General features: G+C 35.3%; 4 protein-coding genes across 9 annotated transcripts; 1 reads left to right on the forward strand and 3 right to left on the reverse strand.

The window, feature by feature from the left end:
- Positions 1-64: 64 nt before the first annotated feature.
- Positions 65-3,987, reverse strand: LOC139824939 (uncharacterized). 3 transcript variants are annotated; one of them, XM_071797487.1, is made up of 7 exons: positions 3,849-3,987; positions 2,654-2,870; positions 1,659-1,812; positions 1,000-1,168; positions 779-900; positions 369-484; positions 65-283 (listed from the first exon to the last, which is right to left on the reverse strand). In XM_071797487.1, exons 2-7 carry the CDS (start codon positions 2,849-2,851, stop codon positions 191-193), a joined length of 852 nt encoding a protein of 283 aa, XP_071653588.1. In that variant the 5' UTR covers positions 2,852-2,870; positions 3,849-3,987; the 3' UTR covers positions 65-190. The 3 variants fall into 3 exon arrangements, with proteins under 3 accessions (XP_071653588.1, XP_071653593.1, XP_071653597.1); XM_071797492.1 differs by lacking the exon at positions 3,849-3,987 and adding an exon at positions 3,388-3,519; XM_071797496.1 differs by lacking the exon at positions 369-484.
- Positions 3,529-5,824, forward strand: LOC139824982 (uncharacterized). The gene is made up of 3 exons (XM_071797536.1): positions 3,529-3,774; positions 3,938-4,090; positions 4,457-5,824. The coding sequence occupies exons 1-3, from the start codon at positions 3,740-3,742 to the stop codon at positions 4,692-4,694; spliced, it is 426 nt and encodes a 141-aa protein (XP_071653637.1). The 5' UTR covers positions 3,529-3,739; the 3' UTR covers positions 4,695-5,824.
- Positions 5,463-12,130, reverse strand: Mcm2 (DNA replication licensing factor Mcm2). Its single transcript, XM_071797410.1, has 15 exons — positions 11,943-12,130; positions 11,601-11,779; positions 11,224-11,387; positions 10,985-11,067; positions 10,722-10,904; positions 10,233-10,444; positions 9,923-10,115; positions 9,630-9,833; positions 7,941-8,172; positions 7,612-7,862; positions 7,020-7,184; positions 6,492-6,809; positions 6,172-6,354; positions 5,919-6,074; positions 5,463-5,654 (listed from the first exon to the last, which is right to left on the reverse strand). Exons 1-15 carry the CDS (start codon positions 11,943-11,945, stop codon positions 5,526-5,528), a joined length of 2,655 nt encoding a protein of 884 aa, XP_071653511.1. The 5' UTR covers positions 11,946-12,130; the 3' UTR covers positions 5,463-5,525.
- A 440-nt stretch (positions 12,131-12,570) lies between these two features.
- On the reverse strand, positions 12,571-23,492 carry LOC139824861 (CTP synthase-like). 4 transcript variants are annotated; one of them, XM_071797431.1, is made up of 11 exons: positions 23,198-23,492; positions 19,230-19,400; positions 19,052-19,137; positions 18,747-18,878; positions 18,122-18,286; positions 17,726-18,013; positions 17,549-17,637; positions 17,126-17,424; positions 16,932-17,039; positions 16,610-16,822; positions 12,571-13,321 (listed from the first exon to the last, which is right to left on the reverse strand). In XM_071797431.1, the coding sequence occupies exons 1-11, from the start codon at positions 23,361-23,363 to the stop codon at positions 13,230-13,232; spliced, it is 1,809 nt and encodes a 602-aa protein (XP_071653532.1). In that variant the 5' UTR covers positions 23,364-23,492; the 3' UTR covers positions 12,571-13,229. The 4 variants fall into 4 exon arrangements, with proteins under 4 accessions (XP_071653532.1, XP_071653529.1, XP_071653521.1 ...); XM_071797428.1 differs by lacking the exon at positions 12,571-13,321 and adding an exon at positions 14,504-15,504 and having other exon boundaries at positions 16,932-17,009; XM_071797420.1 differs by lacking the exon at positions 12,571-13,321 and adding an exon at positions 14,531-15,504.
- Between the last annotated feature and the right edge of the window lie 309 nt (positions 23,493-23,801).

Genomic DNA, 23,801 nt, shown 5'->3' on the forward strand with positions numbered 1-23,801 from the left:
AGTTATTTTAACATTTTATTCTTGGATTATAATGTAACGCAGCTAAGATAATAATTAAAATAAATCGATATAATGACTTTTTATTTTATATTATAATAAATTTGTAATATCTATGTTGGAAATCAAATTCTTTGGTCATCTTTAAACGTTGAATATGTGCGAATATACTTGTCTTGATTGTTAATAATAATTATTGCTTATGCTCACGGTACTCTTGAAATCTGATGGAAATCTTGCTGCGTTTCTTTAGAGTAAAATTTTTGAACTTCTCGTTGCTCGTGAACTGTAAACATTAAAACGCATGTCTCGTTATTGTTGCAGTGTAATAAAATAGCCAACAGAAAAAGGAAATAATCCTGATTATATACCGTATTTGAAGTGAACATAATACTTCTTTCAAGGGACAACTGAGGATAATTCGTAGGAGTCGTAAATACTAATTTCTTCTTAGGCGTAACATCAAATTTGTTGGTCTCCACTTGTTCTGCAGAACCAATACTCATATTGACTTGATATTCGCAAAAATCAATCAAACAGTATTCCAATAAAAATGATACGTCAAAGAAATATTTTGCATCGATCAAATTACATAAATTAATTAAATAGATTTGAACGGTTTATCATCAAAATTATAGATCTGTTTTTTATGCTGAATTATCTGCACTAGTTCAGAGTTTATCTTTTTTACTTCACATTGGAAGGAAAAAAATAAATTCTGAACTCGAGCGCAGCCAGTTCAGCAATAGAAAACAGACCCTATATTGGAACGATTTCGTACTTGCGTGGCCTGGATCATTCTTATATCGTTTGATTTTATTTATATCATTAGGAATTATTTCGTCGTATATCGGCATCGATATCGTTTCGCGTTTGCACAAAGACTCTGAGGGACGTATCAGTCTACAATTAAGTGACAAATATTATCATTATGATGATTGTTTTAAAGCGTCAGTTGTACCCTCGCTATGTATAATATCGTTATAAATACACCATACGCACCTCAGTAATTCTGTAATATTATCCGAAGTCAGTTGCAACTTTCGTAATTTCGTTAAGGCGCTCTCCACCTCTCGTTTGACGTCCTCTCCCTGATTAAGATCAATCATTTCCGCTTCGATAACTTCGATTTCGTTCGTGAGACCAATCAGCTCGGAGTTCCTTTCCGTAACTAACGGAATTACTTTCGGTTTAATAAGCGCGTGCGAATGAAAGAAGCCGAATCCTCTATATTTAAGGATGTATGTCAGATATATATATATATATATATATATATATATATAGCTATATATAGTATAAAACACAGGTTTTTGGGATATATAAGTGCACAATCTCTGTAAATTTCAGCTTTATCCTGTTATTTTGACATAAGTGACATACATCCTTAAGGGTGACCCCGACCGTAAGGGTGACCCGAACTTTGATTAACTTAATCGGCAATTAACTTAGCAAAGTAATACTATTTCGTTGATAGATAGAATTATTAATTTTTTATTGTTTAATATATTATATGAAAAAGGATTAGATTAGGGAAAACGAATTATATAGTTAAATATTGTATTTTAAGTAATTCAGTCGGTTAATTAAATCTTCGATTAACTTAATTAAAGTTCAACCGAATAAACTGCTGATAAAAATTTTTAATCCTTATTATGTGATACCTGCACCATCTTTACAGTTGCTTCTTTGCTTTGCACAGTCAATAACGAAGGGGTGATATTGAAAGATAGCAGAGAAATCATGTTCGCGCGAGAATTGCCATATCTGTTCGCACAACGAATCCTCCAGCGACCACACTTGATAATTTAATTCCTCCTAAATTGAAAGACAAAAAATATCCCGCGCATTTAATGGTTCAGTGATCTATTTATATTACAATAAATAACTGATTATTGACTATTTAGCTCGGTAAAAATTAAATTTATACAACAACCTGGGAAAAAAGTTTTTATATATATTTATATATATAAAATATGTCCATATATATGTTTTCTTTCTCTTGTATAATCTCTGATTCGAATATACAAGAAAAATAATAGAAAGAAAATTTAAAAAATAATTTAAAAAATAATTATCGCATTTTTTTCAAAAAAGTGAAGTTTGAAGAAGTGAGAAAAAATTACCCATGTATGTATATATATAATCATATATGTATGTATATATAAATGTAATAATCGTATATGAAATATAATTATATTCGATTATACATAGAATATTGTATTTTACTTTTTGTAAGAAAAACAATGCAAAAGTTATTTTTCTAATTATTTTTCAATTATTCTTCTTATTAGTTTTTTTTATGTATGTATATGAACAGAGTTTATACAAGAAAAAAAAACACATAAATGTTATGTATAAAAAATGTTTCCCGGGAACTAATTAAATTTATATTCAAATTTATGCTTAATTATATTAAGGCTGCGGTCCACTTGACGCTACAAATGCTTTGGAGCGTTCTTCTTCTCCTTCTTTCTTCATTGAAAGAAAAGAGAAGAGGAATGCTTCGAAGCATTTGTAGCGTCAAGTGGACCGCAGCCTAAGTTTGTACAACTATAATATCTTTTATAAATTAATATGCAACCACAATAATAATCATTTTTTTTAATTCTTTAACAAATTTTAAAATTATTTAGTTAAAATATGGTTGGTTTATTACCAGCTTTCGTTTTTCTTCCTCCAGTATCTTTTCTTTCTCCAGAAAACTGCCCTGGTACATATTTATTGCGTCCTTCATGATTCCCAATTCTACGCTTTTATTTCCGTATGCGATCAGAGAAGGATAAGGGACAGGATTTCTCGCGGCGTTCATGGAAGCGACGTCCTTGAAATCGGTCATCTTTGTCGTTCGCCACATCAAAGTAGAATGGAACTATCTAAAAATTATAACTTAATTTATATATTATTACAAAATTGCGGGTACGTATTATACAAAGCGTTCCGCAATGGCTTCGTACAACGATTTCGAGTTTACATTTAAATTAATGCATATAGATTTATAACGTTTTCTACTGGGAAAACTAGTGCAACACTGGTGCACACTGGGACCGTATTCTCGAGCCAGCCTTAATGATTTTCGTATGCGACTTTCTATTTAAAAAGCATTGAATTTCGCATGCGAGTTTCATGAAAACGATTCGAGAATAGGGCCCCTGGAGTGGAATTTTATTGTTTCAATGTAAAATAAAATCAGTTCACATATTTTTAGTGTTTAATGTTCCACTGTGTTTAATTTGACAAATTTTTATCAGTAGAACATTAAACACTGAAAATGCGTAACCTGATTTTCACATTATAATATATAGATATAGAACAATAAAATTGCACTCGCAAGTGTGCACAAGTGTTGCACTAGTTTTCCCAGTAAAAAATTTTTAATTTGAAGTCGAAGACCATTCGTTCATGAGCCGACTTCCGCCGGTATTCGACCTCTGCGGCCAAGCGATTGGTTCACAATTCGACCAATAAGCTTGCGACTTGCGAAAGTCCAATCGACGAATGAGGAACCACTCCTGTCGCGTCTCGTGACGCGCATTGAGAACCGCGTTCATCGATTCCTCGGCATGTAAACAAATTAATCACAATCTTTAGATTAATAAAGTTCAAAACACGAGACCGCATGCGAGATCTCGAAACGTGATTTACGACCGTGCGTTCCGAGGATTCGAGGATTCCGAGACTTCTTGCGGGCCTTGTTACGCGGTTATTGGAGGTTAAGTACGCGGGAGTCGGGAACGAACCGACCATGAACTCGAACGGGATAAAGCTGATGAAGAAAGCGTAAGTTATACTTTCGACGTAGTCTCGCGAGATCGGAGAAATAGATTTTCCAATCGTAAACTTGAGATATTTACGTGTCGACGACTCGACGACGGTCCATCGCGTCGAAACGAGGGACGTATTGTTGTAGCGACTCCTCCAATTTTTCTCTTCGCATTTGCAGCGACCCGTATCCGCAGGGGGTGCGATGCCAGAAGTGTCTGGAGATGGGACACTGGAGTTACGAGTGCAAAGGCAAGAGGAAGTACCTGCACAGATCTTCTCGCACCTCGCAGCTGAAGAAGGCTCTTCAGCAGAAGCAAGAGGATAACGATAAGTATGTTGTTTGAGTCCTCTTATTACGCACAAACGTCCCTGGACGTTTCCTATTGAATTATATATTCTTTCTAGGAAGGAAAATATATCTTGATTAAAAGGATATTTTACTTAACAAGCTAGAGTACTTTAGACAATAATGTTTTCAACTTACAACTTAGTCAGCTTATCTCCTTCTGACTAAGCTGACTAAGAATCGTAAGTAAACCCCCAACAATTATAAAGACAAAGTTCAGGAACTTTTTAAACAGCCCTCGTATATTAGATATTTTTGAAAATGCGATCTTGATGCAAGGTAAAATATCTTAAACATAGTCTGGATAAACTCGATAGATCTAATAAATTAATGCATTGTGTTGTGTTTTAGTCAGGAGCAAAAGGAAAAAGTGAAGAAGGGTAATGTCAGGAAGAAAATGAGGAAGGAAGAGTCCAGCAGTTCGAGCACCTCGAGCTCCTCCAGCAGCGAGAGCAGTAGTGATAGTAGTACCAGCAGTTCCTCGTCGGACAGCGAATCGGACTCTAGCGACAGTGTGTCTAGCAGCAGTAGTAGCAGACGTAGCAGTAGTAGTAGTAGCAGCAGTTACGGTTCCTACAAAAAGAAATAGCACGTACAGATTGTAAGGTAAACCGAGGAAAAATCTCCTTTTGATTGCTCTGTCCCGCCTTTGACAAAATAATCATTGTCCTATCCTGAGCACAATGTCATTTTGCCTTCGAGCGGGATAACTCGAGAGAGGAAAGAGCTGATGGACAGTAGAATACTTGTGACAAAATTCTTTATGCCTCTTGTACAAGGTACACGTGTAATTTGTCAACAAATAATTTTTACCTCAACCTTTAAGTGCAAGACATACTTGCTTAAAATGGAAATTTTGATGATTACTTTCTATTTTTTAGTTTTATAATCTAACTACATGTTAAGATGACTTGTTACATTTCTGCTATTCAGCTTTTATATGACGTATGTATGACATATGTATATCTTACTATATGAGACTATTTTCTTCACGTTACTTTATGAGAATTCGCATTACGTTAATAGTAATCACGTTATTTCTTTTCATAAAGAGTTTAGAACTTAATATGGAATGTAAATGTGAAAATCAATTACTAGTTATTGTATAGAATTGATATTTAAATATAATTATTATTTTTTACTGCTGTACGCACATATATAGATGTATGATAGAAACGATAACGGGTTGATTTATTAAAAACACAGTATATTTAATGACGGAATTGCAATGATCGTATTCGTGTGACAGTATTCAACATAGTGATATTAAAAGATGTTAATCAGCGCTCTGTCAGACATCTCAACGTCAATGTGTCGATATAAAAAGTTTATGTGTGGGATAGAAAAAAAAAACATCGCTGTTTGTTACGTATAATCCAAATACATGTACAAAAAATACACAACGCCGCTTTTCTTCGGATTAATCTTCGATACCTTCAGGCAGAGTCTGCACTATTACTTTCCTCCTTGGCTCGTAGACAAAATTGTTCGTCTTGAATATGTCACTCTCGTAAAACGGATGTAGATTATGTATGTCAATTTGCTTCGCCTGCAATCATAAAATACTAGTATCAGCGTGAAACACTTTATCTCCCACACGGGGATGTAAAAATGAATGAAAGTTGTCGTGTAAACATTTAAATAATGTAAGATAAGATTCTTATGTAAACTATTTTTTTAACCTAGTTATGACAAGATAAAGAAATTTTTCAGTCGAAACCATTTTGACATTATTTTTAATTAGTTATGTACTTGTGTTAGATCCTCATATTATTTCCGTACGTATCAAATGTAACGTAATCGTTTGCATTACCCGTTCCAATAGATCCTTCTCCGAGATCTCAACGGTCGTGATTCGTCCGCCGTGCAAAGCTTTTTGAAATGCCAGAGTATCCAATGTGATTTGTCGTAGTATGTAATATAGGAGTTCGCTGTGATCTTTCTTGTACGATAGATATTTCTGGAACGTCTGTTACAAGATGTGGATTAAACGCAGTCTTCAAGATTGCAAGCAAAAATAAACATAGATTGAAAGGGTAAATGAACAAATGGAAGTGAAGAGATACCTGACGCATAGATTTCATAACGGAATATTTCTGCGTGTCGACAAAACTGTCGAGGATTATTCTAATAGCTAGATTCATATCACTCTCCTGAACGTGATCCCTCAGATGCATCTTGGCGCTAGCCTCCGCCATACGAATAATGCTTTCAATATGACGAACGGTAATCGGCAAACTTCCGGTCGCCTAAAATGTAATAACGAGATAAAAACGATATTGCGACGCAGCAAAATCTTTTTTTTTAGTAGTATTTAATATTTTCTTATTAATTTTTTTTTCAAGAACATATATAGATAGTTGACATTCTTGTTTTACTAGCTCACCAAGCTTTCCTGTCGCAACTGGCTATATAGTTTCGACACTTTGTCTTGATCGATGTTGGTCAGCTTTGGATGTACGTTCTGCTTCGCGTAAACGATGTATTTTTTTAGAAGGTCTTGTGGAATGCACAGACCTTGCGTGGCGGGATCCAACACTATAGCTTGCGTTCTCTCTGATCTCTCCGCACTATCCGTCGGATGATGCTTGATGTGCGAATTTACGACGAACTTGGCCAGATGACGATCCTGCATAGGATCAATCTCGTCCTTGACTATGCACAATACGTCAAATCGTGAGAGAATCGGCTCTGATAGATCCACCTATATATATAAATTTAATACTTAATGTATACATAATTATGATGTTCTACTTGTTCGTAATTTCACAATTTTAAGAAAAATTCTAATTTTATAATACTATAATTCTATAGTTTTATATTACCATGATCGTATATATTTCAAACTTACAATTTTATTTACGAGTTACGATTTTGTGAAAATGCAAAATTAAAGAATTCTAAAAGTACATACATTTTCCGCAAAGGTCATACTAGGATCGTATCGACCACCGATAGGATTAGATGCGGCTATCACTGCGCATCTGGCGTGAAGAGACGTAACGATACCGGCCTTCGAAATAGAAATACTCTGCTGCTCCATAGCTTCGTGGATAGACGTTCTGTCCTGATCATTCATCTAGGAAAAATAAAAATTACATTGTAATTGCTTCTAATAATTATATCATTATACTTATCAAATAATATTAAAATTATAACGTAAATTACAGATGTGTATGTAATTTTGATACTACATATAAGTAATCTATATATGGAGGGGTAAAAACCACAGTGGTGTAAGTCAAATTTTTAAAAATGTTTTATTCGTGTGCATAGATGCAATTTATATATTGTATAGATTGCATCTATGCACGCGAGAAAATATTTAAAAAAATTTGACTTACACCACTATGACTTTTACCCCTTCATATAGATATTAATATGAAAGCTATAAATACTAATTACTCTCTCTCTTTTTCTAACAATAATTATTGATAATATAAAAATACGATACTTATAGTGTTATCAATACCGTTACTAGTTATACACATTATATAAATTCGTACTTTATCGAACTCATCGATGAGACATATTCCGTGATCGGCGAGGACCAAAGCCCCAGCTTCCAAGGTCCATTCTCTGCTGATCGGTGATCTCCTAACGTAAGCGGTCAAACCAACGGCCGAAGCGCCTTGGCCTGTGGTGAAGACAACTCTCGGTGCCGCTTTCTCTACGTACTTCAAAAACTGCGATTTAGCGGTGCCAGGATCTCCGCACAGCAGAACGTTTATATCACCGCGAAGCTTGTGCTTATTACCTGTACATCGCAACAAATGCAAATAATAGAAGAGAAAATGCATAAACTGAGAAGATAATTCGAAGAAGAGATAACTACCTGGATTCTTCGGCTCGCCACCGAATATCGCCAGCGCCAAGGCTCTCTTGATATTTTCGTGGCCATAAATCGAAGGTGCGATACTCGTGACTATGCGATCCGCGATACGTTGATCTTTACTCAGAGCGAGTATACTTGAGATGTCCTCTTCCGTCAGCGAGTCTACAATTTCTTTCGAATCTTTGACAAATAAATGATTAGCTAATAGTACTGTGGAGAATACCGGAAACCCCTGTAATACAAAAGAGATGTAATTAGAACTTTATCCCTCCTTTATGTAAAAAACTACTCTTGCAAGATACATACCGCGAAACAGTGATAATTAAAAATATGACGAACGTCATGCGAGGAAATATAATTAATTAATATTATTACGCCCGGGACTCATTCGCGTGTCGCATACACTCCTCACACTCGCGCGCTGCGGAATCCTAGCGGAAATAACTAGACTCGGTTTGCAAGAAAGAATTTATTTATTTGACAATAGATACAGAGGAGCACAAAGCTGCACATTCACACGGCTTGATATCTCAGCTCTGAATCATCATGACTTCTACTTGAACGCAGTTCAATTCGGCTCGAATTTATCGGGTGTCTCAGTACGGGCGTAACACTGTCTTTCCTCTTCTAGATTGTCATCCTGACAATCAACTCAGACAGTCCCTTGGCACTGGCAGGATCCTCTTCTCAGTGCAGATTCCAGAACACCAAGACGGCTTCTTGCTCTACCTTGAGCTGCTGCTACAGGTTACTGGACTCCGTCCTTTTTTCGGTCAATCTGCCTGAAGGAAGCCTACGTCCTCTTCTTCGTAGGGAGCAGATTCCAAGGCAGGTCTCCAGTCGGCATCTCTTTCTGAGAGAGTGGACCAGACTTCCTCCATGTCGACTCCAGGGCAACCTCTCAACTACTCCCTCACAGAGATCCCATTGTTCGGACTCACTCAACGCAGATTTCTCTTTTTCCTTCCCATGAGTCTTCAGAAGTCGTCGTTCTCCTCTTCGAAACGTCGTTCTTCCTCGAAGATCTTTGGGCAAGCGGCAAGAGGGAAGATAATTTTTTGTGGATTCTTTGTCTCAAGAGACTCTCCATGTTCTTGCCTCGATATTTTCCCTCCGGTCCCACGGGAAAACCACAAATCAAAAACCGTGGGAGAGGCAGTCTTCTTTTAATTTGCAGTCGAAATCTTCCCATGAAGTGAACTAAGGTGTTAGTAAGCGCAAATTCTCTCCGTGCCTGTTCCTCACGCAGCTGTCGCATTTCCTGAAGCAAAGTCACTGTCTCCGATGTAGGCTCCGGGGTCTCCGCTCGAGGCTTTTTCCTCGTTGCCGTCGTCTTGACCATAATTCACACGCGATCCCAGACGAGCTCCCAAAATGTTGCGCCCGGAACTTAATCGCGTGTCGCACTCACGTCCACGCTCGCGCGTTTCGGAACCCGCAGAAATAACTCGGCTTATGAGAAAGAATTAATTTATTCGACGATAAATACAGAGGAGCACAAAGCTGCACCTCTATATGGCTTGACGTCTCAGCTCTGAATCACCATAACACTAAATAACAACTGTTTATCAACAACTACCCGTTGTCACGGACAACGCTTCGCGATTTTTACTTGAAAGTTGAAGGCAGCTCGATTCGGTTTGAGTCTCAGCGCGGGGGCTTAACAATATGTACAAAATTTAATCTTACCTGTTCAGTATTCAAAGAACCGTCGTAATTATTGGTATAAACAGCTGTAACGTCTATCTCGTCTCCTGGTTTACAACGATCGCAAAGATCGGACAGCAGAATGCAATCTTTGCTGCGCGGTATTCTGCCAGCGGGTATTCTACCTGGGGATTCTTGTATCGTTATCTTTTGGTAATTTCTATATATAGTTTGCTCCATATTGATCTAAAATACACGAAATATTCAATGTATATAAAAGCGATTATTTTTAAATAATTAGATGTAACAATTAAACGTAGAATTCTTCAGCTTACCGTGAATGGACCGACACTCTGACACTCGGGACAAGAGCCTGGCTTAACTTCTGTGTTTTGAGATTGGACAAACGGTCCGAGAACGTAGTTACATTTCGTACAATCGTACTTCACTATTGATAATTGCGGCAGGACACCCGTAGTCGCCGTTACAACTCCAAGAGTTCGAACCAATTGATTCAAGTGAAGTTTTCTATTGTAACAAAGTAAAAGTGATATAATTTTATACATGTTCGATTTGTATTGTTAAGATTGCAAGCTTGATAACATGATATAAATTAAATGATGTGCATCAAGTATGGATCCTTACCTGAACGTGCGTAATTCTTCAATCAACGGCAATTCCGATATTCTCACATGAATTTCCGACGTGACTCTCTCATAACTGGGAAAAATTGTAAGCACCAATTCCTTCGCCACTTCGTCAAATATCTCGAGCATTTGGAATGGTGCTTCTGGTAAAAAATAGGCCAAAACATGTTCCTTACTGGCGAGAATTGGAAATTCCACTACGAAACTGTACTATTAAAATAAACATAAAAATCTCCTATAAAACAAAAACTGTTAAACAAAAAATAAATATAAAACTTTGAAACGAGAATATTTTATCTCTTTAAAAATAAGAAAATCTCATATGTATAAATATAAAAGATTGTAACACAAGGTATAAAATAAATAAAATAATTCTATAATTCTAGAGTATCATAAAAAATTAATTAAATCAATGAAAGATAAAATATATACTTTTTAAATTAAAGCTTTTATTATGTTAGAATTATATAACAGATTCGCTGTATACCTGATTATTCTCACACATATGGCGAATACGCTCTTTATACATGTATTGTCCTTTGGAATTTGTATGGTTGCGAAGGAAGTTTTTAAAGCGATTCGAAATTTCCGTTCGTGGTCCTAGCATCATTACCCATTCCTTTACTGAGTGTCCTTTAGTATCCTCTAAGTTTTCGATGGATTCGATCATCTGAAACAACGAATGGCGCTCGTTATTTAAATTATTATTTAAAAAGATACCTTTATGTGGGATGGTCGAGAGATTCTTACTTCTGCATCTTCTAATATGCCAGTGGCAGCCTTTTCAGCCATACGACGTTTGCGTGCCTGCACGTCTTCTTCGTCAGTTTCATCTAAAAACACAAAAAAAAAATATCTGTGTAAAGATATTCAATAATTTTGTAAATATAATTTTGGAATTTTACAGATTAATATATCAGAATTAAATTAATTGTATATACAAATGGTTTTCTATCTTTAGATATCAATAAATAATAAAATAAAATTACCATAAAGAAGATCGCGGTCATCCCTTATGATACCAGCCGCACGATCTCTTCTTCGCATTTCTATTTCCGCGGCTACACGGTCGCCCTGAGACAGCTCTGAGTATTCTTCGTCATCCAATAGATTGGGATCATATCTGTCCAGTGCTGACATAGGCCGATAATCCCTGTCATAACAATATTATAATTTTATTATTGTTAAAAATATAATTTTATTGCTATTATTGAGTATTTCTCTCACACACAAAATAATAAAACTAGATATATTACTCTTTCAAGTAACGTTTTTTAACATTTGTCTGTTAGATATCAAATGTTGATGTATACTTATTGTAAGTTAGTTTACAAAAATGGACACTTTAGAAATGTAACATCCTTACGCCTCCATATTGTCTCCGAATAATTCCTCTCCCTCTTCTTCCTCATTATTAGCATTATTTTCTCCATCAAGTAAATCGGATTCATCCTCAAACGGCTCATCTATATCAGGTGCAGGAGAAGTTTGTTGGCTCATTGCATCGGTGTGTCGTTCAGAATGTATAGGAGAACTTATTTGACTCTTGTGTGTACATGAAATACGCAATATATATTATACTTGTAATTATCTCTTTTTACTTGCATCTTACGCATAATTATGTCATGCTGTTGTATTGGTTTCTATGCGCACGTGTATACATGTGTGATATGCGTCAGTAATAAAACAATAATTCTTGAAAGTTTACCATGTTGCTGTTTACGATACGCTTTCCGCCGCGAAAGAAATTCTCCTTCCTATATTATTATAAGATGCTCGATGTAGCTAGAACGTTTCTACTTTTGTAACAGAGCTGGCGAATCGAGACTCGTCACAAGCCCACACAAGCCGTCAAGCTCAAACCCACGCTCAAACCTGCTCAAACCTAAAGACATTACAGTCATTACACTTGGCGGGAATACTTTGTAAAGAACCATGCCATAGAACGTCAACAGCAAAGAAAGGTAAGTGTGTGGTAAGTGCATCGCGTGAAATTCCTGACCAATAAAATGTGATCAGGTCCAATGCCGACGAATCGGCTTTCATTTAACCTTACAAGAATATACTATACGAACTTTACGTGAAAAAGTGTAGATTTAAAAATTTATGAAATTATTTTAGCTATATACTTTTTTTTTTCTGGAAAAATCGGGATTTACATATTTCTCAAATATAAAAGGCATTAAAAGGCAAGATTAAAAATAATATATATTTTCTAATAAGTATTTAAAATAATATATTCTAATCGCTATAATTAAAAAAAAAATTCGCTTTTAATTTTTATAACTGCCTACTTCTGCAAGTTATAAATAATTTCAGAATGGAGTATCAATATCTTTTTGATGTTCAGTATGTAACATTTTTTTTATTAAAATGTAATATAATTTATTACAAAATATAAAACTTATATAATATTTAATAAATTTCACATTTTAGATGTACATAGACAAACATTTCATTTTTTTTGTAAAATATTGTATATTAGCCAAACAAGTTTATCACGCATGTTTGTTCATCTTACGATTAGTTTATCATGCGCGTATGTTTAGCTTTTAATTCTGAATTATGATATTGGCTTAGTTTACACCGTAGATACTTTTAATACGGGTATCAAGCTGGTGCGGACTAAGCGTTAAATACGGCCGATTTACATCAACCGTATTAAGTCATATTTGGCCTAGTTTACACCATCACTTGATACACGTATTAATTAGTAAATAACTAGCAAATTTGTAGTTTGATCATTGACTGATCAGCACAAATATACTATTTGATACGCGTATCAAGAGATCGATGTAAACTAGACCTACTATTCTGATACGCCGTCGTTTACATCGATCGTATCAATGGATTTAGTCCGAATACTTGGCGTACTAAACGGTCGATGTAAACTAACCCGATCAACAAGGGAAGATCAGATAAAAGTGTGATGGATCAGACTATGGTATAATAAAATTATGAAATAAAATAAAACAAAATAAAATAAAGCTGCTTTCTAATCGTTAAGCCCCGATGTACTGCTACCGCTCCTACTTGCACTACCAGATAGATGCTGTTTCGTCATTTCTTCCATCATGTAATCGTCATCTGTAACAATTCATACAAACACATTAATCATAGAAATTTCATGCAAACTAAGACTAAATCTATCTTTTTTCGTTGCTGTTATACGTCATATAATTAAATTTAAAAAAATACAGTACATTTATTTATACACATTTTGACATTTATCATTAATTTTCTTATTTTTTAATTATTAATTTTTATATTTAATTCAAATATCTTAAAATTGATGTATCTTAATATGTTTTTAAATTATATCTATTTTATTGTTAATTTATATATATATGCAGAGTATCCTAAGTTTTTCCGGACAAATTTTAGTAGAATGTTCTATGAGCAGAAATGAGAAAAAAAAGTTATATAAACATAGGTCCTAAAATGCTTTATTAGAAAGTTATAGCAAAAATTAGAATGTGTTGAATAAGTGACATCGTACATAAGTGATATGCCGTTAGATGATGTTTAATAATGATCCTACAACAAGCCATAGCTACAGCTATCCCGAAATATGGTTTGGAGAACATTGCAAGCTGATAACAGGTACCCGTTTCATTTCACACCAGTACAAGAACTTTTGTCAACTGATCACGAGCACAATTCTGTACCATGTAGCCATGTTCAGCACATAGTTTAAATTTTGTCATTAATTGTTTCAGCAAGCATTTCACGAAACAATAAATTATTTTGATTTAGTACAGGAAATATGTTTTTTTTTTCTTTTTCTATTAAAAGATGGACAATACTTAAAATTAAAATCTTTGAGTTATACAAGATGATGCAGTAAGATAGAGATTTATAGAAGCTATAAAAACTTTATCATATTATTCAAATTTATGATGCTCCTCATGAAGTTTCAAGTAATAAATCTCGATACTTTAAAACTTGTCACATAGCATATTCATTACTATTAAAAATATCAAGTTTCAAATTTTTATGTTCTGTTATATTTTATGTTCTGTTTAGTACAATATTTTATTTGAAATTAATATTGTTAGCAAAATATTACAAAATCCAGCAATACACAGAAAAGAATCTCTTACATTTTTAAACAATTTAATCGAATTTAAAGAAATGTCGTACTAATGAAAATTTTGAAAATATACTCATTGCTGCAAGTGATTTGGCAAAGAAATTAAAGATAGAACCTAATTTTACTCCAGTAAAAAATGTAAGACGTAGAAAAAAAACAAAAAACTTCGATTATAAAAATACAGATGAAGCAATATGGGAATCAAAAGTATTTTAAAGTTATCTCTGATGAACTATTATTAACATATTGTAAAAACTTAGAATTGAAACTTTTTGATAAGAAACAAAGTGAATCAGATATTGATGGAACTGATTTATATCATGGAATTAAATCTTTAAAATTAGATTTGAAATTAGATAAACATTTAGTGGAACCTCAATATTTTGTGATATATACTTGAAAATAATCTACAAGTAACATTTCCAAATATATTTATTGCTACAAGAATATTATTGACACTTCCAGTATCGTCGAGCGAACGCTCTTTTACAAAATTAAAAATTATAAAAATTCTTTACGATCCACAGTGCTGCAGAAACGACCCGAAATTTATCAATAATATCTATAGAACACGAAAATGGATAAAATGAATATACGATTTAATATCAGAATTTGCATTGCAAAAAGCTCGTAAAAACTGTTTTGTAATATTGATTTTTAATATTGATTATTGTAATAATAAAATATTAATATAATAAAATATAAAAGTTAATTGTATTTTGTTGGAGTTTATTAATTGTATGAATTTCGTCTATCTCTAAATTTATTAATATATATTTTGCATAAAATGTATGCACACTTTATTGGGGCGACGAAATTATTTTTGCACGCGAGCGGCCAACTCTCTTTGCACGCCCGCGCCAGCGGCGCCCCTGCATCCCAGCTCCACCTGCCTCCACTACGTAATTTATGTCCGATTCGGGATCGTCCACCAAGAAGACTCGTGTCCAGACTTCATCAGGTGATAAAATATTCAATCGCCTGTATATGGCTGCACGTACCTGATCCAATAGATCACGTACCGTGCAGTCCTCGTTCGGTATGTCAAACGTAATAAGTCTTTGTTCGCCCGTGGCTAACTTCACTATTTTTGCCGTATCTCCTTTAATTTGATGCTGAACTATGGTATTTGCTTGATCGTATATTAAACATGTATACAGGGTGATTGAGGAGGAATCTGCAATATTCCAGAAGGTGATAGTATTGATGATTTTAAGCAAAAAGAATCATATGAACATGGGTCCTATGCCTAACGGTTATCGAGATATTCTGGTTATAACGTGAAAAGGGCACCATGCGTAAGGAGGGATAGAAATGAAAGAAAAACTGACAACGATGTGCAGTTGTTCCTTACGTCTATGTTTTTTTCTGTTTTAGGGCCAAAGCACATATGACAGTCGTAGTCGTGGACGTAAGTAACGCACAAGCTTTGGCGTATCTTGATTTGTCAGGTCGAGGACTACGACCGTCGTATATCGCTACGCCATGTTATGTGCTTTGGCCCTTATTAAGGCTCCTGGGTAGTCACCGCGGCCATATTGGATTCTTACTATCGAGGCGAGGAAAACACCCAATTTTGTTGTGCATGCCATTTTCAAATAAAAAGACATTTCAATAAAACATCACTATAGATCGTTTCAGAACACTTTCAAAATTGGCCGAAAACTACCCTTTTCCCTCGACAATAAACAAACAGCCATAAAACGAAGCCTAAACATACGGGAAAAACAGCCGTTTAACGACTATCGAAAGGAGGTGAAAACGTTCCTTCCGCATGCAAATTTTACTTTTCGGCCAATTTTACGACTTTCACGAATACGTTAAACGTTAGAGCACAAGCACAGAGCAAATAATAAAGAAATAGCACGCACAACAAAATAGGTTGTCAACATGTCACAAGACAGAATTCTCCATTGGAGAGAGTGAGAGGAGAGAGTGGCGTCGCCACCGTCAACGCAGAGTTCTCGGCTCAGGGACCAGGAGCCTTAACCTATGTCTACGATTACGATGCTTACGTCTCGTTCTCTGACAGTGTTGTACCAAAGAAGGTGGTGTAAACGTCGTCAATACTATCACAGAATATTGCCGATTCCTCCTCACAATCACTTTATATATATATATATATATATATATATATATATATATATATATATATATATATAAATAAAGTGATTGTGTATATATATATATATATTATATACACACACACACACACACACACACGTGTATGTGTGTTTAATATACATTAATTTTTATCTTCCTTTCATTGTCTAACTCGTTACCTGACTCGTTATCGCTCAGTTGACGTGGTGAAAATTTACATCCTCGCGCTAAGTACTGCTTCAGTTTGCCAACACTGGCTAAAATTAAACCGAGAAATGGCGGTGACGGTTTTAACGGCCTCGATAGATATTCAGGATGAAATTGAGTAGCTACGTAATAACTATGTCCTTCCAATTCGGCAATTTCCATTCGTATATTTTCATCGTCACGACCTACAAGAATGTTTGATTGCTTCATATTACTTTAATTATTTACCACTAATCGCGCATTATATTTAACGCAAAAGATTGTAATTTTATTAAGAGATGCGATCTAACTCACCTACGAATTTTAAACCAGCTGCTTCTAAATCATTGACGTAATCTGGATTTATCTCATACCTATGCCTATGCCTTTCTTCTATAACATCGTTATTATCATACAATTTCTCTGAAGAATAAACAGTTATAAATTAAAAATATCGCTGGAGAAAGGAAAATTTAACTCATACAATCTCAACAAATCTTGTTACTTACTTAAAATAGAATTATTGTTGTAGAATCGTGTTTGTCTTTTGCCCAGCCTCATTGTTCCACCCATCATACCTTGAGTGTGCTCCGGCATATCTATCACTACGGGACTATTAGTATCCGGATCGATCTCTGTGGTATTCGCCGTTACAAGATTTAAGACATTTCGCGCAAATTCAATGACCGCCGCTTGCAAGCCCAAACAAATCCCAAGGAACGGCTTATCGTTCTCTCTGCACCATTTGCAAGCTTCCATCTTTCCCTCCATTCCTCTTTTTCCAAATCCACCCGGTACAATAACGCCGCTAGATGCGCAAGAAAAATACATTTTAATTTTCTATCGAAAATTATATAATCTTATATGATCAAGAATTATGAATATATATTGAGAAGTAGAATATAATAATATTATATTAAAAACATATTTACTTGCTTTTGCAGAGCTGTTGCCAAGCTTCGTGGTATAGTACTGGATTCTCCGATTTTGTAGTTTGTTCTAAATTAGCAGCTTCTATAAACTGTAATAATAATCCAATATATATAATCATGCGTGCGTAGCGTGTATAGCATAAATACAATATACTTTTAATAATTGCGACACTCTACCGTCAAGTTCAATTTATATCCAGCCTCAATAGAAGCATGTTGCAACGCTTTCGTAACGGAGGCATAGGAGTCCTCGAGTTTCGTGTATTTACCCACTAGAGCGATGTTAACATCTTTCCGCAAATGATCCACGCGTTCAGCTAGATCCCGCCATTTTCGCATAAAGCAACGCGGACGCGCCATTCCGATATTCAGTTGCAATCGATCATTGAGGAACTCTATGACACCTTGATATTCCATAAGAAGTGGCACTCGATATATAGATGTTAAATCGTGAATAGTTATAACCTGGACGAATCGTAAAATTTAAAGATACGTTAATCATTCATGTTTTCATAATAATATATATACTGCAACAATATTGTAATACTAAGATATATATTTTTTAATGATTACCTGCTCCGGGGCCACATGGCAGAAATTTGAAATTTTCTCTTTGACGGAATTGCCAATGGGGTTTTCCGACCTACAGACTATAAGATCGGGCGACAAACCTAATCCTCGTAGCTCTCTGACACTAGATTGCGTCGGCTTGGTCTTGTGTTCACCCGTCGATTTTGGCTAAAAGATATTCATATTTCTATAACACTGATTGGTAACACATACCAGATGTGGATTGTATTTCTCGAGTCGATTTCCTGTAAATTTTTGGCCGCTGAATTCGAATCTATCAGTGAAATTTTTCTATCACATCAGGTTCATCACCTATTTTGTCATTTGTCAAAAAATGACCTATATTTTTTTATGCGCATTTGATTACATATCCTCAATTTTTTTCAAAAACCAGATGTGATAGAAAAATGATAGATTCGGATTCAGTGGTAAAAAATTTACAGGAAATGACTCGAGAAACCCAATCCGCATTTGATATGTCGACCAGTGTAATTGTTCAGAGGAAGTTGTTCCCATAAAAATCACTCACGGAGTTTTGTAAAAATTATTCGTGCACTTATCATTGAACAGACTTGTAAAAGAGATATTTATATGGAAATGTAAAGATCATAAAGCATGGAACAGTTACCTGCGGCACTAAAGACACATGAGCCACGCAAAAGTTTTCCCTGTTCACTCTAAATTGAAATTGTCTGAATGCTTCAACAAACGGCATTCCCTCAATGTCCCCTATTGTACCACCAAGTTCCACTATGCACACCTATAAAATTATTAACATGCAATTAGAATAATTATATTATTATGAATTTATACGTATAAAAATTATTTAAAGAATATTATTAAAATTTATATTCGTAAATCTAAATAATCTTGTGCTATTATCTAATTGTACATAATAATATTAATAATAATTTGATGTATTATTAACTATACCTCTGGTATAGCTCCATCTTTTGTTACAGATTGATTCGCGATTTTTTCCACCCATTCCTGAATAGCATCGGTGATATGGGGCACCACTAACAATAAGAAACGAAATATTGCTTTTCATTAGCTTATATAACTCATCGTACTCATTAGACATCTGCAATATTATAAATAGACTTGTAACCTTGTACTGTTTTGCCTAAGTAGTCTCCTCGTCTCTCCTTCGTAATAACGTACTGATAAATTTGTCCAGTCGTTATGTTATTGTCCTTGTGAAGAGTGATGTCCAGGAAACGTTCGTAATTGCCTAAATCCAGATCCACCTCCCCACCATCGTCGAGTACATAAACTTCACCTGTTTCACAGAAAGGAGAGAATGCACATTCACGAAGAGAAAGACAGCAAAGGTGCAGAAACAAAAGCGGATGCGTCTACACAGGAAACCAGTAACATAAGAATGTTTTCCTTCCAGGAATACCTACTGGATAACTGCTTGAACAATGAGATAGACGATAGACGATAAGCATCATGTTTCATTGGAAATTAGAGACCATTCTTAACAAGTGGCAAACATAACTATACCAGCATAAACGTTCATAATGCATAGTTTACAGCGTTTTTGCGCATGACCAAGGGCTGTTTCCTATTGCTTTTATTGCTCTGAATACAAATATACCAACAAAAAAATTTCTACGGGTCTAGAAATGCTACTATTGCAATTTCAAAATGTTGCAATAAATAGCAAGTACCACAATTTCAGGAAAAGAAGTAACAGTATAAAAATTAAAGAATACAACATTTTATGTTTGCAATAATTTCATTTATAATTCAAGATATTAAAAATGTTTTGTACGAGTCTTTTACCTATAAGCTTTTGAGTCCGTTTCTCTTGGAAAAGACCAGCAATATTTACCCATCATGTTTTTATCCCGCTATCCTTGATAACGAGCCTCCATAACTGATATAAGTCTCCATAATTCTATTTATAGTCATAATTCATTTGTATTGCCAATATAGCCTAAGATGTTTTAAATATATTTCAATTTATTTTAATATCTTATATTTTATACTTAAAAAAAAATTAAATAAGATGTGGATATCTCTTTCCTTCAAAATGTATGTTATAAATCTATAGCTTTAAAAATTTATTGGCTTTAGCTGATTGAGCAAAAATAAAATTAAAAAATAAAATAAAATAAAATAAAAATTTTGTTGGCGAAAATATCGTTAGACTTTTAATTTGTTTACAAGATCTGACGAGTATATTTATTTCTTTAATCTCATCGACTTGAGAAATATCATTGGAACAAAGATGTAAGGGAGACGGTCGTTGGCCAGCAACGTGACATGACGGGCCCGGCCGAGTAATCGCGAGCGTGCAGTTATTGTAGAAGGAAGATTTATTAAATCATTTTTTAAATAAAATTAAGGAACGAGTTTTCTTCTACCATCAATTCCGTATAAATTTGTGAACTAGTGTAATTGTACTTTAACAATTAGAATAACATGTATCAAGAAGACTATCCTGAACATATCATATAATACTTATTGTTAGTTAGGACAAATAATTCAGTAATAATCTTATCCTAATCGTAGTCAATTTAAATATATCTAATTTTATAGAAAATATTTGAATTGACAATGAGGTAATCATAAATGAAACATAATTTTAAATGTAAGCCTTATTTTTTTATTTTAACAAAAAATCTTTATACATATAAACTTTAACGTGTAAAGGACCCCGCACACATCACATGGACATTAGAAAAATGGCTTCCCGTCAAATTTGCTGAAATTGTAGTATGATGTAATTCATAACGTTCTGTCGAAAGTTCCAATGAGTCCGAGATAAAAAAATAGACAGTTTCTGAGATACGGGGGAGGGGGTCAAAGGTCAATCATATGAAAAATGGCTTCCAGTCGAATTTACTGAAATTATAGTATGATGTAGTTCATAACGTCCTGATCAAAAGTCCCAATGAGTCCGAGGTAAAAAAAATGGACAATTTCCGAGATACGGGGAGGGGGGTCAAAGGTCAATAATAGTGCCTTATTCGAAAATTCTATTCTTTGTGTGTATTACAAAGCTACGTTCACACACACACACATATACACATACATACGCAGAATGGCACATACGCACACAACAACACTGCTCACATACATCATACTATATCATGCTACACTACATCATACTATTCATACTACAATTTCAGCAAATTCGACGGAAGGCCATTTTTCCATGTGATGTGTGCGAGGTCCTTTCTAATTGTGCTATTCTCTTTAGCTTTTTTTTCTTTTAATTTAGATTTTTCGCATTTTTCTTCAAGATTTAAATATGAGTTTATTTAATTTAGTAATGATGTCTTAGTTATTGATCAACTTGACGATATCTAATTTTGCAAAAAAATATTTAATAAACGATAATATAGTCACAAGTAAAACATGATTTTAAAGATAAGCCTCATACCTTTTGATTCTAACAAAAATTGTTTATTACATAAACATTAAAAAGTATAACGGATTCTTCGCATGCAGGCGACATTATCAAGGTAACAATATCGTAATTTAAATTTCCACTTCCCATTTACATTTTGCGGGTGAAACAAATAAATTTAGAAAGCGATAACGAGATTCGCTAACTCGTCAGCTAAATCATTCTACTGCGGTGATTGAGCACCGGAGATGCAACTGGAAAGAGTCCGGGAGTGACTTGGACCTAACTCCGATTAGTGCTCATCTATAGGTGTTTTAAGCCCTAAGCCTTAAGAAATTGTTCAATCACAATTGAATTTGAAGAGAATAATTGACTGTGATTGATCAATTTTTAGGGCTTAGGGCTTAAAACACCTATTGTAGATGGGCACTTAATTTAATTGACGATTAACTTATCAAGCAATATTATTTCGTTAACATGGATGTAACTATTAATCTTCTTCCTTGATACATTCTTCGACATATGGGAAGAGGATCAGATTAGAAATTTTGTTTCGGTCGGATTCCGCCGATTGAATTAAAGTCAATTTCTACCAATGTGGATTAACTTTAATCTCGATTTAATTTACTTTTTATCTTTTACTAATGTTTATTTTTACCAACGTAGATTTACTTTAATCTCGGTTTAACTTACTTGAAGTATCTTTTCTTAGTTTTGAAAATTAGAAGAAGATAAAAAGTAAGTTAGTTAAATCGAGATTAAAGTTAATCTACGTTGATAGAAATAAACATAAGTCCCGATCTACAATAATGGGTGTTACTCGGGGTGTTAAGTCCTAAGCTCTAAGAAATTGACCAATCACAGTCGATTATTCTGCTCAAATTCGTCTGTGATTGATCAATTTCTTAAGGCTTAAAACACCTATTGTAGACTGGGACTAAAACTAGAAAAGGATAAAAAGTAAGTTGAGCCGAGATTAAAGTTAATCGGCATTGGCAGAAATGGACATTAATCGCTGATTAAAGTTAATCGGAGTTTAATCCGAGTCGCTCTAAAGACGTTTCTGTAAAGCGCAGGAATGGAGACACACGAATCAAACCTAAAATCAAGAATCTTCTATCTATGCGTTACGTTCCATGCGTCATTGCATGCGGTTGTCCGTCTGGACGGGCTTTAATCACGTCGAACAACGTGACAACAGCGACATAAGCGTAGAAAATGGCGACGCGGCACATGGCTGGAAATTTTACCGCCACAAGAGGATCGCCGCGTCGCGGGGTTCGATCCAGGTTCGATCGGCCGATTTTCGCGCTTTATCACACAACCACAAGTCAGATCATTCCATTCGGACGGCAAATTGATCCCGTTTTCTTTGTCGTCGGCGCCGAAAAGACCGGGGGCGAACGGACGGGATTTCGGCGCCGGCGAAACTATTCGAATTTATATAACCTCATCGATTCGCGGTTCTTCGATAGTTTTCGAATAAATGTAATAATTAAGTAATTCCTCGTTAAGAAATAATTCGAACGAAAAAAATCGCGACGATAATAGAGAAATCGGGTAGGGGGGGAGAGGGAGAAGGCTAAGATTCGAATGATCAAAACGCCCCGCAATTGTTGGAATCGGCGCCGAGGTGTGTTTTCCGGAAAATTGAGCTACATGAATATCCCGCCGATTTTCACGACGTTGTGACGTCACAGCGCCGCGCTGCTCACCGTGCTCGTAGGGCGAGAAGGTTCCAGCGTCGATGTTAATGTAGGGATCGATTTTGATGGACGTTACGCGGATGTTGCAGTGCTTCAGGATGGTGCCGAACGAACTGGCGATGACACCCTTGCCCACGCCGCTGATCACCCCGCCGGTCACCAGAATGTACTTCATATCTGCTAATCCGTGAGACGAGAGATGTGCACCACGCGAGAGAGAGATTCGTTCGCACGCGCGCGAAAGTCCTCGCACTTCCGCGGTCCAGACGGTCCGGTCTTCGAAGCGTACTGAATGAAACTGAACCGACTGAACGGAATTAATTATGGAACCGAACGAATCGAACCACTGAACCGTGCGGAATTCTCTGAACCAATACCAGAAGCGGATCGGACAGAACGCAGAACGCCTTGTATTAAGCTGGCCACACACACTTTTCGTAGAACGTAACAGTAGGGTTTCGACCAATCGCGTTGCTCAATTCGGCCGTCTGTAACCGTAGAAGTAAGAATCGAGCAACACGATTGGTCGGAACCTTACTGTTACGTTCTACGAAAGGTGTGTGTGCCCTGCTTTAAAGGCCTATTCTTTTTAGCTCTTCTTGCCACGGTTCAT

Source organism: Temnothorax longispinosus, chromosome 1 (genome assembly GCF_030848805.1).
Source record: "Temnothorax longispinosus isolate EJ_2023e chromosome 1, Tlon_JGU_v1, whole genome shotgun sequence".
Taxonomy (NCBI): Eukaryota; Metazoa; Arthropoda; class Insecta; order Hymenoptera; family Formicidae; genus Temnothorax; species Temnothorax longispinosus.

What these genes read in the sequence shown, in the direction of transcription:
- LOC139824939 (XM_071797487.1), bottom strand. Translation starts at nt 2,851, where the DNA reads ATGTGGCGAACGACAAAGATGACCGATTTCAAGGACGTCGCTTCCATG. An exon ending in CAACTGTAAAGATGGTGCAG is followed by an intron (nt 1,169 to 1,658) that starts GTATCACATAAT and finishes TAATTCCGTTAG; the next exon opens with TTACGGAAAGGAACTCCGAG. An exon ending in AATATTACAGAATTACTGAG is followed by an intron (nt 901 to 999) that starts GTGCGTATGGTG and finishes ACTTAATTGTAG; the next exon opens with ACTGATACGTCCCTCAGAGT.
- LOC139824982 (XM_071797536.1), top strand. Translation starts at nt 3,740, where the DNA reads ATGAACTCGAACGGGATAAAGCTGATGAAGAAAGC. An exon ending in ATAAAGCTGATGAAGAAAGC is followed by an intron (nt 3,775 to 3,937) that starts GTAAGTTATACT and finishes TCGCATTTGCAG; the next exon opens with CGACCCGTATCCGCAGGGGG. An exon ending in AAGCAAGAGGATAACGATAA is followed by an intron (nt 4,091 to 4,456) that starts GTATGTTGTTTG and finishes GTTGTGTTTTAG; the next exon opens with TCAGGAGCAAAAGGAAAAAG.
- Mcm2 (XM_071797410.1), bottom strand. An exon ending in AGAGTGTCGGTCCATTCACG is followed by an intron (nt 9,834 to 9,922) that starts GTAAGCTGAAGA and finishes CGTGTATTTTAG; the next exon opens with ATCAATATGGAGCAAACTAT. An exon ending in TCATCGATGAGTTCGATAAA is followed by an intron (nt 7,185 to 7,611) that starts GTACGAATTTAT and finishes TATTTTTCCTAG; the next exon opens with ATGAATGATCAGGACAGAAC.
- LOC139824861 (XM_071797420.1), bottom strand. Translation starts at nt 23,363, where the DNA reads ATGAAGTACATTCTGGTGACCGGCGGGGTGATCAGCGGCGTGGGCAAG. An exon ending in CAACAGCTCTGCAAAAGCAA is followed by an intron (nt 17,425 to 17,548) that starts GTAAATATGTTT and finishes TTGCGCATCTAG; the next exon opens with CGGCGTTATTGTACCGGGTG. An exon ending in CAACAATAATTCTATTTTAA is followed by an intron (nt 17,040 to 17,125) that starts GTAAGTAACAAG and finishes TTTATTCTTCAG; the next exon opens with AGAAATTGTATGATAATAAC.